The sequence below is a fragment of the Sebastes umbrosus genome, chromosome 3 (genome assembly GCF_015220745.1).
Source record: "Sebastes umbrosus isolate fSebUmb1 chromosome 3, fSebUmb1.pri, whole genome shotgun sequence".
Classification (NCBI taxonomy): domain Eukaryota; kingdom Metazoa; phylum Chordata; class Actinopteri; order Perciformes; family Sebastidae; genus Sebastes; species Sebastes umbrosus.
Window position 1 is genome coordinate 3534707 of NC_051271.1, and position 18994 is coordinate 3553700.

The 18994-nt window shown below is 42.2% G+C and overlaps 1 protein-coding gene across 4 annotated transcripts; it reads left to right on the forward strand.

Annotated features, from left to right (window-relative positions):
* The first annotated feature begins 47 nt into the window (after positions 1–47).
* Positions 48–18847, forward strand: tab1 (TGF-beta activated kinase 1/MAP3K7 binding protein 1). Of its 4 annotated transcripts, none has more exons than XM_037763697.1 (11): positions 48–196; positions 1475–1605; positions 3139–3292; positions 4566–4661; positions 5445–5583; positions 10175–10291; positions 11550–11661; positions 12492–12636; positions 14433–14655; positions 16225–16378; positions 18198–18847. In XM_037763697.1, the coding sequence occupies exons 1-11, from the start codon at positions 164–166 to the stop codon at positions 18421–18423; spliced, it is 1530 nt and encodes a 509-aa protein (XP_037619625.1). In that variant the 5' UTR covers positions 48–163; the 3' UTR covers positions 18424–18847. The 4 variants fall into 4 exon arrangements, with proteins under 4 accessions (XP_037619625.1, XP_037619626.1, XP_037619627.1 ...); XM_037763698.1 differs by having other exon boundaries at positions 18201–18847; XM_037763699.1 differs by having other exon boundaries at positions 14433–14646.
* The last annotated feature ends 147 nt before the right edge of the window (positions 18848–18994 follow it).

Sequence of the window (18994 nt, forward strand, 5' to 3'; positions counted from 1 at the left end):
ACAGCAGCTAATGAAACATGTAATTGTATTCATTTATTTTCATTTCATTATCACTTATTTTCCCAGCTAAAGTCAGTGGTGTTTATCACATCGAAACTTGGAATTCCGACCTTGCAATTCCGACCTTGCAATGAAGCCCTGAACGCACCGAGCACCGTCCAACATGGCGGCCCAGCGCAGGAACTTGATGCAGAGCGTAAGAGTAGAAACTCTCTTTATCTCTCTCTCTAACCTCTAATGTTACTGTTTCATCACTGTTTTAAGCGTGCTAAGGTCTCATTTATCTCCCTGGGTGGCCTTGTTCGTTTGTTTTGCTCCGTTCGCTGTTGTTTCGCTTCCTTCAGTCATGCTAGTGCTAGAGTTAGCTAGTTTAGTTCAAGGCCTATATAAGGAGGCTGGGACACGCGTCATCAACGCGTCATATCTCCGGGGGGTATTGCACATGCGCAGTAGAATCCGGCCTGCACATGGGATATAGGGAATAAACGAACACACTGTTTCTAAAGTCACATGCATTGAAATTCATGGATTTGGTCAAATTTAAAACCGCAATAATTATGTTCAAAGCAAGACATAATTCACTTCCGGGCAATATTTTAAAAAAAAAATGTTTTGACAGGGAGGGGGGTTATAATTTAAGAGGAAAATTTAATTTTAAAAAGCATTGTGTTCGTACAACAACGAATAGTATTATATATATGTGTATAAATATATATATATATATATATATATATATATATAGACTTTTATATATATATATGTGTGTATATATATATATATATATATATATATATGTAGTGATATATATGTGTCTGATATGTCATAAATGTGTGACTTTTTCTCGTAAATTTACCATTTTAATCTCAGAGAATATTATTTTTTTTCTCATAAAGTTACCACTTTAATCTCAGAGAATATTCAATTTTTTTCTTGTAAATTTACAACTTTATAATGCAAATTTGTGACTTTTTTCTCGTAAATATTTTTATTTTGTATATATATATATATATATAATTTGGGATGTACATAAATCTGGGATAGTTTATATATTATATTATCATTCTATGATATATGAGATATTAGAGGAGAAGTGAGAAAGGGGTAGGGAAATATAAGTTTTACTTCTACCTACTCCTTTTCGGACACTATTGCTCTTGTTTTGTTTGTTATTATTTTGTATCTGTTTTTATTTATTTTTATGTTCGAAATAAAGTCATTCATTCATTCACTCACTGCGCATGCGCTATAGCCACAGACCCGTGTCCCAGCCTCCCTCTACAGGCCTTGGTTTAGTTTAGCTTCTCAAGTGTTTTGCTAACAGCTAGTTATCTATCCCAACTTTAATCTCAACCTAATGCGATTTATTGGTGACACATTGGAGACATTGGAAGCCTGTGTGTGTTGAGTTGTTAGTGAAAAGCAGTGTAGATGTATAGAGAATGGACTTTTTAAACATCTTTGTGTCCTTTGACAGCATCAGAGCTGGACAGATGACCTGCCGCTGTGTCAGATGTGCGGCGTTGGCACAGCAACCAACTGTGTGTATGGACCTGATGGGAAAGGAGCTCTGATCCACCCCAACGAGGATGGACACCTCAGGTTCAGGTGAGAGACTCTGGACACACAAAAGACCCAGCAGTGTCACCTATGTGAATGACACATTCAAACTTTATTTCAGACAGACAGGAGGGTCCATAGCAGCAAAAGAAAAGAAAACATACAAACAATTCATCATTCAATTAAAAAACACATTCATATACAGGTTCATCTCACTAGTGTTTTATGAGCCTGAGTGCAGCTCTTCTTCGTGCTGGTTAAAGGGGAAAACAAGAAATTCAGCATGAAAAAAGCATAAAAATTGATTAATCGACTAAAGAAATCTTAGTCGACTAAGACCAAAATGACCAATTAGTTGACTAATCAACAAAGAGGGGGCAGCCCTAATTGTAAGTCTCTTTCTTATAGTATTTGTTAACACTTTCTAATCTATAACTTTGCAGTTTAAAGGGTGAGATAGTTGGGATTTTCCATAGAAAATATAATAGATGTGTCTGCCTTAATGTTTTAAACTGTTTAATCAAAATATTTGCAAGACAGTTAAGTGAATTTCTTCAATGTCGCTATTTGAATTTCTGGGGTGAAACTCTGTACTACGAAGCAGGATTTGGCGTTAGCGAGGTAACTTCAGGGTTAACCCTTCAGGGTTTTCCGTCCTACGACGGTGGTTCACTTCTTACCAGGGTAGATCACCATGGTAACTTATGCTGAACACCTAACCTGCTCCGGAGCAGGTTATTTTCCAGCTCGTACGTTTAATTTCTTTGTATTTGTCTAATATAGTTTGCTCATGCTTTGTAAAATGTGCCGCTCTGCCTGTCGGACTGCACGTCTCCATGTCTGTGATTGGTCAGATGCTGCAAACACCGCCCTGTTCATGTGAACACGCTCACAGCCAGATGGAGAAACTCTGGGTTGATTTACCGAGTTGATAACCAGCATCCTAGGACCGCTTAGCGTGATCTCGTTTGTTAGGGTTAGTGAAGCCAGATAACAAGAAGATACCCTGGGTATGTTCTACTCGCTTCGTAGTACAGGCCTCCGGTTACATATGGGTTAAAAAATAATAATGATAATATGTTATTACCATTATAGGATTCTTACATTACAGTAATTCCTGAATTCTTATAATTATCAGGAGTGCGAGTTACACACAAGCGAGCACAATCACAGAAATGTTTTCAACGTGTTTAACAGGTTTTTCCCTTGTGATTGTTTGGCATTGCTTCTCTAATCATGTGTAAATATCTGAGTGTTTGACGTTTGTTGACTGACACACAGAGTCATGTCGCTGCAAATAGCACCGCATGAGGAAGTGTTTTATTGAGGCAGCCATGCTTATCGACAAACACTCAAACTGCAGACAAATTGTGTTCTTACTGCCAGTTTCAACTATAATCTATTTAATTGTCCTCAATGACATGTCACATGACCCCAACTAGAAAATCATTAGGCTGCCAACACCTTCCATTTTACACAAAACACACTACAATCCTCAGAGTTATGGATGAAGGATGTTTGAATTCCCTCTGTCTTCCATCTTTGAACTGAAACAGTTGTTTTTCTTCCTCCACCAATCAGAGGCGAGGACGGCTGTTTCCTGTACGGGGTTTTTAACGGTTATGATGGCAGCAGAGTGGCCAGTTTTGCCTCCCAGTGTCTGACAGCTGAACTGCTGCTGGGACAGCTCAACTCCAGTCACACAGACAACGACGTCCGCAGGATCCTCACACAGGTATGTGTGTGTTTCTATTGGAAATGTCACTTGTTAATGGTTACAAAGCAAGTACTATAATGTGTTTATACTCTAGGAAGAGTGAGAAATATACTTTTATTCTCCAGGGTACAGCATTGATTCATTTTCTCACACCTTTGCAGTCACTTATTTTAAGACAAAATCCGTGACTTAAATGTATACGATCACTCGCAGCAAACGATTAAAATATTTAATCGTAATGAATCGCATGATTGTCAGTAGTTAATCACAATTAAGCAAATTAATTTCACATTTTTTCTGTTCAAAATCTACTTTAAAGGGAAATTTGTCAAGTATTTAATACTCTTATCAACATGAAAGTGGGCAAATATGCTTACTTTATTCAAATGTATGTGATTATCATAAAGTGGGCATGTCTGTAAAGGGGAGACTCGTGGGTACCCATAGAACCCATTTTTCATTCACATATCTTGAGGTCAGAGGTCAAGGGATCCCTTTCAAAATGGCCATGCCAGTTTTTCCTCGCCAAGATTTAGCGTAAGTTTGGAGCGTTATTAAACCTCCCACGCTTTAAAACTGAGCCCGTTACAACCTAAATATAGCAAGTTGCGTTAATGTGTTAAAGAAATTATTGGTGTTAAAACAAATTTGCGTTAACGTGTTATTACTTTGACACCCAAATTGAAACAGTATGAGATTTTCACGGTACAATAACCATCTCACAAAAATATCAAAGTATGATATTGCTTTGCACGGAGCTGACACCCGCCCGCCCGCTTGCTCTCTCTGCCCCCCGCCTGCTCGCTCTCATCCCCGGCTCTCTAAACCGCTCTGTACCCCGCAAAGGCAACGGTGCCCGTGGAACGGAGGTCCCCAGGGACCGCCGGTACAATAACCTTTTATTTCGATGTGAATAAAATGTTCCTGAATTCACGAATATGTAGGATATTACTACTGACATCCCTGTAATATTACGTCACAACGTCTGCTGTATTAGCTGTGTGTTTACTACATGTTTATTTGCATATAGGGCGGGGAAGTGAGATCGGATCAAAAGTGGTCACTGGAGACGCATTCTAATGCCAGGTGTAAACTGACGTACTTAAAGCTGTCCACTCAGGACGCATGTTAATACCAGGTCTGACCAGGGTCTTAGTTAGGGTCAGGACCCCCAGGTTGGGAACCACTGATTTAGAGCATGTACTTGTCATTCATGTAAGTGACCTGGATAATTGCCAACATTGTGTCATCCAGATGTTTGTTGATGATGTTGTTGTTGTTGTTGTGGCAGGCCTTTGACGTGGTGGAGAAGAGCTATTTTGAGACGATAGATGATGCTCTGGCTGAGAAAGCTAACCTGTCCAACTACCTCCTACCACACAACGAGGTACACACACACACACACACACACACACACACACGCACACGCTTACACACACTCTGCAAATCATATTGACAGATTTGGCTGAAAATTGAGAAGAGGGGCTCTCTTTTGGTTTCCATAGCAACCGCAGATTTGGGCATTAGTGTGAGCTAATGCTCAGCCATTGGAAAATGAGCTTGTTATGTTCTAATTGGTCTCATCAGCCTGTTTCATAAGATAAGCCGGTCTCAGTTGTCCCTCTCTGGATCCTGCTCTCCCTGCCTCGTCATTCAATCCCTGTTTTTAGTGTTATATTCAGTCCTGATATTGTTGCTGCTGGTGTGGGCGTTTTTGTAAGATGATGTTAGTCACTGTGTGTTGCTGTGAGTTGGTTCATTAAGAACAGATACTCATAACCTCCTTTTTTCTCTGTTCTCTCACTGTGTCCTGTTTGCTTATCTGTCTCTTTCATGCTTACTATCTCCTTTGTTCTTACTCATCTCTTATCCTTTTTCATCTCACCTCCTGTCTGCCTCCTTTCTTCCTCCTCCACCACTCCTCCCTCTCCTCTTGTTTCCAATTGCCTTTCCCCTCATCTCATGTGTCTGGCTCAATGCTCGTTTATTTCCCGCCTCCTCTTTTATCACTCCCTCTTTTTCTCCTTCAATCTGTCGTCTCCTGCTTTTACGTCTTCCCCTCCCTCCTTCTCCTCCTCCTCCCTCAACTCACTACATTTTCTTTACTTATCTTCCTCACTACTCCCTCTTCCTCCTCTTGTCCTTCTTCTCTTCCTGTCTTCCTTCTCAGAATGTGTCGTTCCACCAGCTTTCTCCTCAGAGTCAGAAAATGCAGGAGCGTCTGAAGGAGCTGGAGCAGGAGGTGTCAGGAGGAGCGACGGCCGTGGTGGCACTGATCCTCAACAACAAGCTCTATATCGCCAGTGTTGGTATGAACACACACACACATCTACACAGGCTAGAGTTGTCTAGTCTGACTTTAACAGTACCATTACTGATGGTGCAGCCCCAGTATACACGACCATTTCGCATAAACTTGCGTCCCCCCTGCCCCACCAGTCGCTTGTCCATCCTAATATCCCCCTGCTCCTTTCTCTACCAGCCAGGACTAGAGCTAAAGGACGTCCCGCCTTCCCAGGGCTGAAAAAAATATGATCAGGGAGGATGAAAATTAATTTTGGGATGAATTAGGGATGATATTAGTCACCGGACTTCTGGATCTGAAGTTATCAGACAAACAAGCTGAGCAAACGTTAGCGGCAGCTCGACTCACAGCCCCTACAGGACATCCTGTGTCCGCCGAACGGCGTCGGTGATACACAGATTTTTAATGTGAAGCTGCTTTATTCAGTGTTTTTACCGGTTTTAATCAGCTGGTCTGTTTGTTTTGGAGAGGAGGAAACCTCTGCTGAAATTCGGCTCCTGGCAAAAACCTGAACACTGAAGGAATCCTAACCGGGAGAAACTAACTTCCATGATCCCACGCTGCTTCACCAGACTCTGTCTTTTGTTATTGTATTGATTGAGAGAGCCTTAGTGGCAGAACATTACATATTGTGCGTTTAATACTATTACGGAGTCATTATTATAAACGTGACAGAAATACTGTGATTAGTTATACCTTATTTTTTATCTTTGTAGTAGTGCTGGAAAATGTAGTTTGCACCAAAGACCAGCCAATAGTAGATGCCTCCCTAAGAGTCTGCTTTACACCAGTAGATGTCAGGCTTACACAGGTTTTGGTTTTGGGCTTGTCACTCTTTGAAAATCAGAGACTACCTTTATGGATTCGTTGGGTGGTTTTCACTGAAAGCAGACAGGGACTTTAAAGTTTATGAATTCATATTCATTGTAACTTTCCCAGGGGACCAAGAACTCGGGAACTAAACCTTCATTTCAATCGGAGGAAGCAGGGACAGATTTAGATCAGGTGGTTCCAGGTGGAAGAAAAAAAAAAAGTCCCTGTTGTGTGAGTAGTACTTTCCAAATCATCAGGATAGCGGAACCAACAACTCTCGTATTTTGTTGACGCTCAGAGCAGGTGCTCTTTCTGCTAGCGACGACATGGGGAAGTCTTTTATGTTAAAATAAACAAAATTCTCCCTAACCCTCAGATATTGATTTTTTTTTGTAAAGATGTTCTTAAATTTCATTCCGAGTGGTATTAAAAAAAGTCTTAAATCTAACTTATCTTAAGCTGTAACAACCCTGAGTATAGACAGTAGGGGTATAACGATTCATCTACTACATCGATTTACATTCCTACGATACATCGATAGGTACTCAGCAAGTTGTCCTTCACGGGAGATATATATCGATTTGAAGCGATTTTATCGATACTAAGGATTTGCACCTTGTATTTAAGGACGACAAACGTTATATGAAAGTGTTTTCTAGCACTTTTATTAGTAAAGTATTGTTAAATGTTACTCCAGTTCACTCTCCAGACATGCGCCAGCTTGCCAGCTCTGCCCTCTGCAGCGTGAGCACGCATCCATGGCGTGCATGCGGACTGGACTCCTCGCTCTCTCACCCTGTAGATGAGCCGGTCGGCAGAGTTTCAGGCACTGTCAAAAAAAGTTACTGCATCGATTTCAAATCATTGAATCGGATCATATCGGATCGCTCTAGATGAGCCAAATATCGTCCTTGAACTGTATCGGAACCATGGAAATCGTATCGTTGTAAAAACGCATCGTTACACCCCTACTAGACAGTACTGTATGTGTTACAAAATATTAGGTGAAATATTTCTGTGGTCTTAGTACTCAGAATTTACAAAATATGCTGAATTTTAATGGTTTTGAAATACCTAAACCAAAATCAGTAGGTCGCACACAGATGAAATGCCGAGAACATGTGCTTTACACATTTCTACAAAGAACCAGAAATTGTTTCCAACCGGTTCTAGTTTTCTGAGGCTTTCAGACAGATGTTGGAATCATATTGACTCTCTTTATTGAAAACACACCGACAATGTCAGTCATTGTTTTTGGCTGCGGGGGCAGTCGCATGATAGCTTGCTCTGTGTGTGTGTATAAATGTGTGTGTTCAGATTGGCGACAGAACAGAAAAGAAGCATGTGTCATTGATATTTTACGACACCAACCTGCAGGCCATTTTAGATCCTTAAAGCTGGAGTGCAGAACTTTTGTGTCCTCCCTGTGACAGTGAAAGTATTTACCAGTGACAGAGCAGCAACTACCTGGACTGAATGCTCCAGATGAAAAAAATAAACTTCAGAGGAAGGATTGAAGGGGAGGGTCCATTATTAGGGCCTGAGCACGAAAGTGCCAGGGACCGAACGGTGTCCCTAGCACGAACCTATTTTTCCGCTGTGAGATCGCATTTTTGAGGCGCTTAGGATGCATGAAATCTCACGAAAAGTGGAATACGAATCAGAACTGGCAAAAATTGCAAAGTTCTGTAGTGACTGGGCTCGGGCGTCGCCAGCGGGCTCCATAGCGCCCCCAAACGCAGGCAGGTCTGAGGAAAAAGTTACTCTGATCTTCACGAAATTTGAGAAGGTCATTGCTCACATCTGCAAGAGCGTACTAAATATTTTTTAGATTTTTTCGGCCAACAGGAAGTCAGCCATCCTGGATTTCTTGCGTTAAATTAAAATTTATGAACCCATGTTTGAGGACTTTAGGATGCACAAAGACTCATGAGTCGCCAGTCAGTGAAGTTAACGTCAACCACGATTGTTTCCTAACCCTAACTAAGTGGCTGTGTTGCCTAAACCTAACGTCCTGTGAAGTTTATTTCGAAAGGACACTTTGCATATAACAAGCGTGTATTGACATCCCTGGTCCTGGTACCTCGTGCGGCGTTCTCCGATGTTCGAGGGGCACTGACCAAGCGGTGGTATTTGATGAATTGTGAGTGAGAATGTGTTGGCGGGGAGATGTGGCGAGCGGGATAGTTGCCACAAACTGACCGGTATACTTTGTTCTATGGAGAGCTTTCCCAGGCGGTGATTGGCTTGATCAGCATTGTGTGAACTCGTTTGGCCTGACGGACGTTAATTTCTATGTAAAAGTCTCGTACTCCAGCTTTAACTGTTGGGAACGTCTGGACTATTGGAGCAGACATCCACCCACACACACCCCGAGGAGCCTCCTCAGAAGTATTCCTCTTTAAGAATCATCAAAGTACCAGATTCCAGCTGCTGTATACGGGGCTTGTTTCATGTAACTGGGCACTGTGGCTATTCTTACTTCTGCTTGATGTCATCATTAATCAAGCGTATGAATCTTAAGGTTGCACTGACTCAAAGTGACTCTGGTTATGAGTGTAAATCCCTTAAATACAGTGTTTTAGATGTTTCTGTCTTTTTGTTGCTAGATTCTGCAGCAGGCAAAGGAAAAGAGCCCCTCACCCTCTCTCTGGGATTCATTTTCTTTTGTCCTCAAGGACGTGGCACAGAGCGTAGAATAGGAGGGGGTGGTGGGGGGGTAGTAATTAGTAGCGAGTAGAAAGGAGGACTGTCTCCCCACTGGCCCGCTGTGTGAGGGTCAAGAGTTCAAAGTTGACAGAGCATGAATCCCAGAGAGGTTTACACATAAGAGTAAGTGTTCTCTAAAAAGCTCTACCAGCTGTGTGCTGATGTGAAATATATTTGACAGTTAAGGTCGTATGACCCATAATTTGATATGCTCGGAGTGGGAGTGTGTGGGGGGTTCAACCAAGGGTACATGGACATAACAGGCACGGCTGGCTCTGCTTTCACACATTGCACATATGAACAGTCGGGGTGGGGGAAAAAAATTGATTCACCTGTTTATTGCAATTTATTTTTCTTTTTACGATTTTGAAATTGATTTTTTAATGCCAGAATTGACATATTTGCTTCATTTGAGTCTATGTGGAGGTAGAAGGAAGTTACCGCTTTTATTGTAATAATCTGAGTAACGTGACGTCATATCCGTTCCGTATCCGTCAACCAAAACAAACCAGCCGGCTGCGGCAAGCCAAAACGAAAAAGTAGAAAACGTTGGAGGGTCCACGTGGATACAACCTGCACCCTCACATTTTAAATCCAGCGTGGTAAACACTACACATCCAGTAAAGTATGGAAACACTTTGGGTTTCACACATTGCAGGAAAAGCAGAGCTAGACATCACGGCTAAAGCTGCATGCTAACTCTGTCACGGACATGAAACATCACGGACAGGAAACGTCACATCGTAACGTGCGGTCAACTCTCATCTCTGTGGTCAAATCAGCCGACAACAGACATTTAATAAAATGAGCCATCGCTACCTCGTATGAACAGTGTTCATGACAACTTATATTTTTACTATTAATTCAGTTCACAGCGTGGCATTGTGTGACAAGAATGTACAAATGTCATTCATTTTTATGTTTTTTTATTTTACACACACACTAGTGAGTGAATCATTGAGTGAAGTGTGATTGCGTATTTGATCATCTTAAATAACTAATTGATTATTTTTATCCAGTCTTGTGTAAATGTCGACTCACCTCAAATACTGTATGTTTGTGTGGGATTCCAGGTACCAACCGGGCACTGCTGTGCAAGTCCAGCAGCGATGGGCAGAACCAGGTTCTCCAGATCGGCCGACCACATAGCACTGAGAATGAAGACGAGCTGCAGAGGCTGTCTGCGCTGGGTGAGACACACAGACAGATAGATTTATTTTTTATCCACACTATTTTAGTTTAGTTTCAGATTATTTTTCTGCACTATTAACTGTTAATTTAGTTAACTTTTTCCTTACTTTATCAAAGCTTATTTTATTTTAGATCACTCAGTTTTGGGAAAAGTATAATACTAAACCATACCGGGCATTTAGATTTTTGAGCCAACCATTCCCCAGTACCCGCTGAGACAGATCTATATAATATACATAATGTGGTCAGTGACGTCCCATTTCACCAACATGATTAGCAGTGCTGCTTTCTTCCTCTTGTACTCTGCTGACTTCACTGTTGTTTTCTCTGGCTATTTACAAGACTGGAATTAATCCTAACAAAAACAAAGAAACTGGTCAAAATTAATTTTGTCTTATCGATCTAAATATTCTGTCAGATATATATATTTTGAAATCCTTAATTTAATTTCAGTTTAGATTTGTGTATTGTCGGAACAGGGGACCGACGTGTAGTCTGTCATGTGTCACGGCGAGTCACGCAAGAATTTATGACTCTCAATCGTCTAATATGACATAGTGACCATCGTAACCGTCAAAAATATTGTGTATTCTGATCCTGGCATTAAAAGTCTCCATGGATAAATAACAGAGCTACTGATGTTAACGGAGGTTCCATTGATACCCTCCCATCCCTGTAAAACAGGGCTCCCCCCGGAAGGATATACAGGCCGACGGAGAGACAGCCGTTAGTGTAGACTAGCTGCCATAGAGACACACAGTGAGCCATCTATCCATAGTGGACAGCCACGCTAATGGTCCAGTAATGAGGGTCTTGTATGTAACAGGAAATACATACATTGTGATTAGCTTTGCAGAGGAAGCGTCAGATGCAGCTTGTCACCTGTAATGAATATAATGGAGGATTAGCTGCATTGTTTCTCAGCATAGAGCTCCCTGTCTCCCTTTGTTCTCTCTGTCTCCAGTTTATTCTGTTGTTCAGGCCCTTCTCTGAATGGTTTCAATGAAATGGCAGTCATTCCATTAACCCAGCTGAAGGTGACCTCTGCTCTCATAAGTCCATCCACCCTCAAACACACACCCCCCCCCTCCTACTCCTCCTCCCACCCCCATCTTCTTCTACTTATTGCTTTATCATCTCCTTCCCCATACTAAATCTCTCGCTCCTCTCCCCCCATACCCTCTGCCTATCAGCATATCCTCAAACTCACTTTCCATCTCCTCCCTGTCTTCTACGTGTCTCCTCTCACTCTCACAGGTGTGGATTCAGCCCGTGTGAGGCAGGCGGGGCAGATTGCTGGTCAGAGCAGCACCAGGAGGCTCGGAGACTACCGCGTGAAGTTCAACCACAATGAAATCGACCTGCTCAGGTGAAGTCAGAATACTCAAACTACACCATAAAACACATGCTGTACACACACTCTTCTTTATTGTCTTGTTTTGCTTGTTCTGTCTTGTTTTATGTTGTATTCTTTATTTTTTGTTATTATTATTATTATTAGGGACGTTAAACAAATAACATGGTGTCATCATGTCTAAAAAAACGTTTAGCTGCTGCCCCCCCGTCCACAGCAGAACATCGCATTGCTTCTGTGCTGGTACTCCTGTCTGTTTCTCAAAACTCCATCTACTGTAGATAATACACTGACTATGGAGAAGTACCTCACTTCAAAAAATACAAACGATTCCTTTAAAGTAGAATCAGTGTAGCAGTGTGTGTGTGTGTACACTCTGCATCACCTGGACAGTGGAGGCTCTGTCTCCATGTTATGTTGTTTGTTATCAGATCTGACTCGGTTCCAGCCTCTCTTTTTTCCTTAACGGAGCCTCCTGGAATTCCACGATCCGGGTCCCCCCTCTCTCACACTTCTCATTTCCTGTTCCTCCCTGCTGTCCAGGCCAAGCAAAATCAGGCTCAGATATCTACAAGTCATTCCAATTATGATCCTCAATAAAAACACACAATAGAATCTTTATAGCATTCCCTCCTTAGTGCCATCAAGGGGAGAGCAGGAAATTTGATTTGGACAAAGTATAAGCGATTCTTCAGGTCTGTGAGATTAGCCAGGTTTATTGTATTTAGGTCAGGTGCACTTATGTCTCTCTTCTCGTCCCAGTCCCTGTCCCCCCGCTTGTTCTCCTCTTTCTCTCTCTTTGATATTAATTCATCCATCTATTTCCTGTCCTCCTACACCATCAGTGCGGCCAAGACGAGGCCAATCATCGCAGAGCCGGAGATTCATGGCAGCCAGTCTTTGGACAGCGTGACGGGCTTCTTGTTGCTGATGTCAGAAGGTCTCATCAATGCCCTGGAGTCCGCCCACGGCCCCGAACAAGCCAATCAGGTTAGCAGATTCATCCTGACAGTGTCTTCCCACCTCAACCACACTTTCCCTCCACTTGTTTTCCTGGTGTCTTTTTCTTAATCTCTGCATTCATGTCTCTCCACCACCTACTCTGCATTTCATCTTTACCCTTCCTTCCTGTTCCTCCTGTCGTCTCCTCCCACACAAATCTCCTCTTTCCTCCTTTTCATTAATGTCATCTTTCTGTTACTATTCTGTTAATTGTCAGGGCTCCAGCTTAAGGACATCCCGTCGTCCCGGGGCCGAAAAAAAATATGATCAGGGAGGTTGAAAAAGAGTTTTGGGACGAGAATTGAAAGAAAAAAAACCGTTAGAATGAACGGCGATGAAAATGACTGCACGTTTTGTGTAGCGCACCGTTATTATTAAACCTCCTTGACAACATAAACACACACACTGCCAGTGTACGATCCATCCCGCACGTACAGACACACACACAGCACATTACGCCGGCCTCTGACCTCACGACAGCTGCAGCGGCAACGGGGAATTATTCCCAAGTCAATGAGGTAAACTTAACGTATTAACGTAAGTATTAACGTTACCAGTTAGCGAACATTAGACTGTTTGATGTTAACAGTAACGTTACAGTTAACGCTCGCTAATGAGTCAGCAGCCGACGTCTGGATTTACAGTGACTGAGCTGATGAAAACATATGTTAAGTACGAGGAGTCAAAAAAACTGCAATAGCTCAAATCTTGTTACTAATTTTAACCACTTATTTACTAACTTACTCCTCTTCATCCCCTATGAGGGTAATAAGGCTTGTAATGGAAAATTACATTGTATGTAATGATGTCTCTTTATGCAACAGTGGAAAGTTACTGTCTGTGTGCTCTTCGTCTCATGTAGTGGGAAAGTACTGAGTGTTGACTTTTACTTGGACACTGTCTGAGTAAAACAACTCCTTATCTGTGCAAAACAATTCCTTTTCTCACAGTCCCTGTTGTAGATTTCTATATAGTCACATTGTAATAATCTCCTGGAGAGCACTCTTCTGCAGACTTTGTGCGACTCTGTATAACCAGTGCCTCTTCTTGCAAGATTAAAATACAACAAAGACATTTCATCTGTTTGGGATCTTGATTTCAAATGTTCATTAGGACTCATCTTGGAATACTGAAAGAATTTCCATTACAGGCTGCAATGAGATCTCTCCATCACATTTTGTCCGTGGCAAAATGCTGCTCCTCTGCCCATGACAGGAGCATCTTGTCCAGCAGCTCCTCCAACTTTAGGATGCGCAGCTAGCAGGGCTGCTTTTAGGGGACGTAAAATGTTGTTTTTTGACAAAATGCTACTTTTTACGCATAAAAAAATACTTAAATTTAGTTGCACTGTTAACATCAAAATCAAAACAAACATGCACATTATAAATAAAAAAAAGAAACAATAAAATTACTTTAAAATAAAATAAAAGTTTTGGATAAATTATAAAATTATGAACAAAAATATAAACCACTTCTGTTCTATTTATGTTAAAGCTCACTTTTAATGATTAACTAATGATATGATAAAACAAAAATTTTTGTATTTTGGGACGGTTTCGGGAGGATGGTGAAAAAAGTTAGTTGAGAGCCCTGATGATTTGTTACTAGTCCTCGCACCTTCTTTTTCTTCACCACTTTTGGTTTTAGTAAAAGTCCATTGCTGTTTCCTTTCCATCACTTATTGTATTTTCTTTCTTTCCGTCCTCATCATCTTCTTCAGTTCTTCAACTCTAACATCAATCTTTCTTTCTCCGGCTCCCTGTCTCCTCTGCCGTCCACCTAAGGAAATCGTTGCCATGGTAGCAGCAGAGCTGGCCCAGCAGACCAGTCTGGAGGCGGTGGCTCAGTCGGTGGTGGAGCGCATTAAGCGGCTGCACCACGACGTCTACGTGTCCGGCCGTCAGAGGGCGACCTACTGTTCTCGGCACGAGGACATGACCCTGCTCATCCGCACGCTCAACTACCCGCTGGCTGACGGAGTGCTCACGCCCACGCAGGGTAGGAAAGGAAAGGAAACCTGCCCAGGGAACCGAACTTTTTCAATTTGTTTTTTTATTCCGATTCATACAGAACATTGAAAACTAGTAACACTTTGTCAGTTGTTGTTGACTTTTCCCTTAACTCTTTAAAACAAAGTGAACTCGCTTTTTTTTTCTGTATGAGCTGTTAGCACTTCAAGCTAAAAATATGTTTTAACTTTTTAATTCAAGTAAGGCCTGAAGAAGTAAAACTATTCAGTATTTCACAAGGAAATAGCACAGATAAAAGAGAATGGCATATTAGGTCCATTGTAGGTAAAAACAACAAAAAAAGATATTGAGCTGCGGGAGATGGGTAAAATAAAATAAATATAGATTATATAAAATGTATGTAAAAAAACTCAGATATTCTCTCTTCTATATCTCTGACATTAAAGTCACAAATTTAAGAGAAAAAAAATCTTTTTTTTGCAAGGAGCCACATCGCTTCACTTTGCAAAGTTGGATCAACCTCATCACACCATTGCTGCCTCCACCTGCACTGTATTATGCCTACAGTGGATGATCTACTCAAATTATACTTTGCTACCGGATAGAATGATACGGAAATATTGTGATTTTAGGAGACATTGAAGCCGTGAATTGGGGCTGTTTCAGAAGGAAACGGCATGCTGATTTGGATGAGATGACGGCTTTAGTGCATCAGAAACTACAACGCCATGGACAGATGAAGGATATCGCCGTGTTCCATACTGTTGCGCCTCCTCACTAACGTGTGCTTGTGGCGTTCCCTGTTTACCGGCGCCATCTGTGGTGTGATGAGTTTCATTTTCCGATTTTTTTTCTTGCAAATATCCAATTTTTTATCTCACAAATTTACAACTTTAATCTCGGAAATTGCCCCCCTCCCCCGGCTCCGTAATTTATTTATTTTCCTATGTATAATGGCCCAAATATGCCGTCGTATAAATGTCCTAAAAAATATACATAATTTTAAGGAGTAGATTTTTTTTTTTTTGCTTTTCTTTCCTAACTTGTTGATCATCTTGTGACTCTCTTTTGACACTCTTTGACATTCCAACTCCCAGGTGGCAACCACTGCTTTATAGATTTAAAAACTATATAATCTTAGTCGGTTTAAGCTTTAGTATTCATAGTATAAGATTAGATGTTAGGATATAAGAATCATTAGAACATTTTAGGGTTGTTGAAATTTAGAACCATACCGAAAGTATGATGTGGATTATATTGAACTTTTAGAGTTGGTTACTCAAATGTAGAATCAGATAAGTCTCATCCTGAGCCAGCGGAAAGCTACACACGTCAGAATAAATCTTAAAATAGTGCTAGGTTTATCCTCGTCTGGGCTCAACCAACCTTGAGAAAGAGAAATCAAAGATTTCATGAGGTGCAGCCAAGAATACCACACCGAGCCAAAATAACAAAAGCCCGAGGAGAAAAAAAAAAAGGTTCCCAAGATGCTCATAAGATGCTGAAGTTTTAGTTTTACTGTGTTTTTCTTGATAATAGTACTTGTGAAAAGTAAACTACCCCTCAGACAACAGCAGCCTTTAACGTCTTGTTTGTCTTCTCTCAGGTGGACGTATCTACCCCGTGTCGGTGCCCTACTCCAACAGCCAGAGCACCAGTAAAACCAGTGTCACCCTCTCGCTGGTCATGCCCTCCCAAAATACTCTCACCAATGGAACCAACACCGCCTCCACCCTGGAGGAAGGCACCCCGACACCAGGGTAAGCGTGGTTTATGTATGTATTGTCCCTGCTTGCTCTGGGTAAGCTTGTTTTTCACTCCTGGTTCCCCCTCCTACTCGTATGTTAGCTCTGGGTAAGCTTGATTTTTACTCCTTTGCATACTTTTTTCCCTTCTGTGCATCCTCTGAATGAGCTTGATTTTTGATTTTTGTCCCACCGCCGTTGTTTCTGCTTTGTAAACCTGATTTTCACTCCCCCGTCCAACTGGTGTTTTCACTTTGAGCCTTATTCTGACTCCATTCTTCCCTCCCGACTGTTACGTTTATTCTGGCTGTATTTTAGATAACTCCCTCGTCCCTCCCTCCCTCGCTGTATTTATTTTAGGTAAGCTTGATTTTCACTCCCCCGTGTCCCTCCACTGCTATGCTTATTTATGTGTGAGCCTGGTTTTCACTTCCCCATTGTTCTGCCGCTGTGAGTTCTGAGTATCTTGCCAGGGTCCCTTTCGCAGACTAGAGAGGGAGGACTGATCTAGTACAGCTGGAAAACTATTTTAATATGGAACTTTCACAGAAGCATAACATGTACACCATATACCGTACTGTTAGCGTATCAATATAATTAAATCAGTTCTGCTCTTGGGGGGTTATTTTTAGTGATTTTAGACATTAGGTGTGTTTCCATCCACCTGTTTTTATGCACATTTTTTATTTGTGGGAATGCGGGAAATTCCAAAAAAAACTTTTTTTACGCTTGGCTGAGGTAGGTGGAAAAATGTGTACATCGATAAAAGCAAAACAGATTTAGCAAATAAATGATGACGTACATGAAGCATGGGACTTCAACGTCCATGAGATGAGTCTCCTCATCTGTGAGATTTCACAGACCGGAGGAAAACAAGCAGTCAGAGCTGATCTGGAGTCTGCCGTCCAGCTGCTGTCTATGAGAGCCGCAAGTCAATAACTGGCGAACTCCGATCAAACAGTCAAACTAGGCAGCGCTGATCAAATATGAATCAATATTATTGTTGAGATCAGTTGAGGAAATACCAAGCACCGCCCACCAGCCTGAGCACAGCCAATAGGAACGCACTCTCTCTCTGAAATGACCTGTGATTGGTCAATGTTAGTAGATTTTTTAAAGCCTGAAAACAGAGCCATGAGGAGGAGCAGAAGTCTCTCACTTGAATTACAATATGCTGAAAGGTTATTATGGAATTTCTGATGCCAAAAACCTTCTGCCTACTGAAGCTTTATGTCGTATGTGATGTCCGTCTGCCAAGTTAATACATGTTTCATTTATATTAAGCATGATACTTTGACATGCTTGGAATGTGCCTGTAATCAGGGAGGTTACCTGCCTGCAGTTTGATATGCATGTGCGTGCTTCCTGTGTCCTCTTTAGCCCTTTTGCTTCTCTATCTCCTCCTCCTTTATGACTTTCACTCTGTCCTGTCTGTCACTCACTGTCTGACTCACATCTGTATTTCTCTTCCTCATGGGCCCCGACTTGCCAACATCCATCCTGTGTCCTACACTCTGTCCTTGCCTCTCCTTTTTGTTTTCCACTCCCGTAGCACGTTTCACCCCGCTACCTGCCAGACTTCCGTCGACATCCTGCAGCCCATAATTGAACTCCCTTTTTCCCCTCTTTTCCCCTTCTCTCCTCTCCCCCTCTCCACCTCCCTCTTCTCTCTTTCCACCACTCCTCCTCCTCCCCGTCCTCTCCCTCTCTCCACCTCTCTCCTCTGTCTCTCCACCCACGACCCCTTCCTCTCTTCTTCCTCCTCTATTCCCACCCTCGTACCTTCCTCCACCCTCCCCAACCGACCGCCCTCCTACTCCTCCACCCTCCCTAGCAGTCAGAGCCCCACAGCCACCCTCCAGTCCACCAACACCCAGACGCAGAGCTCCAGCTCCAGCTCGGGAGACGGCAGCCTGTTCCGCCAGAGAGGCAGCCAGGCGGCTCAGCCCGACGAGACGGGTAGGGTCCCGCCTTACGTGGACTTCAGTCAGTTTTACCGAATGTGGGGGAGTGACCACAGCGACGGGCAGAGCACCCAGGGAGGACTGGGACCCCAGTGAAGAGGGTGCCGGGTGCCAGTCGGAATGTGAAGGGACAAAGATTTTAAGAGGTGGTTTGGGATGGACGATGAAATGCTTTTAATGTATCATAACTAAAATAATAAGTGACCTAAAGGTGCATGGGGACGCATGGAGGAAGGACTGGGGTTATCAGTGAAGCCAGTGGGCAAAGAATAACCCCGAGACTGTGAGAAACTGGTGTCTCTACACCACAAAATTATGTCTGCGCTTCCGTTTTAGATGCTGGTCATGAGTGATTGTGAATATATGTAATCCAGATTGTGTTGGTAAAAAACAGGAATCTCATAGACCTGAGAGTTTGTGGAGTTGAGAATGATGACATACTGTAAGGCCTAATGGATTGAATGGATGTGTTTTGAAAGAACTTTTTAATTTGTAATGAAAGTATATCTAAATGACTCAATGGGCTCTCTGGGTTTCTCTTCATTTTAACATTTGACCATCTCTTGCCTGAAACATTTCAGTTTGATGTCTTGATTTTCACCAAACAACACCTGGAGGGTCTCGTTCAGCGGGTATGACGTCACCTGTGGCGACCGGTGGTCACATA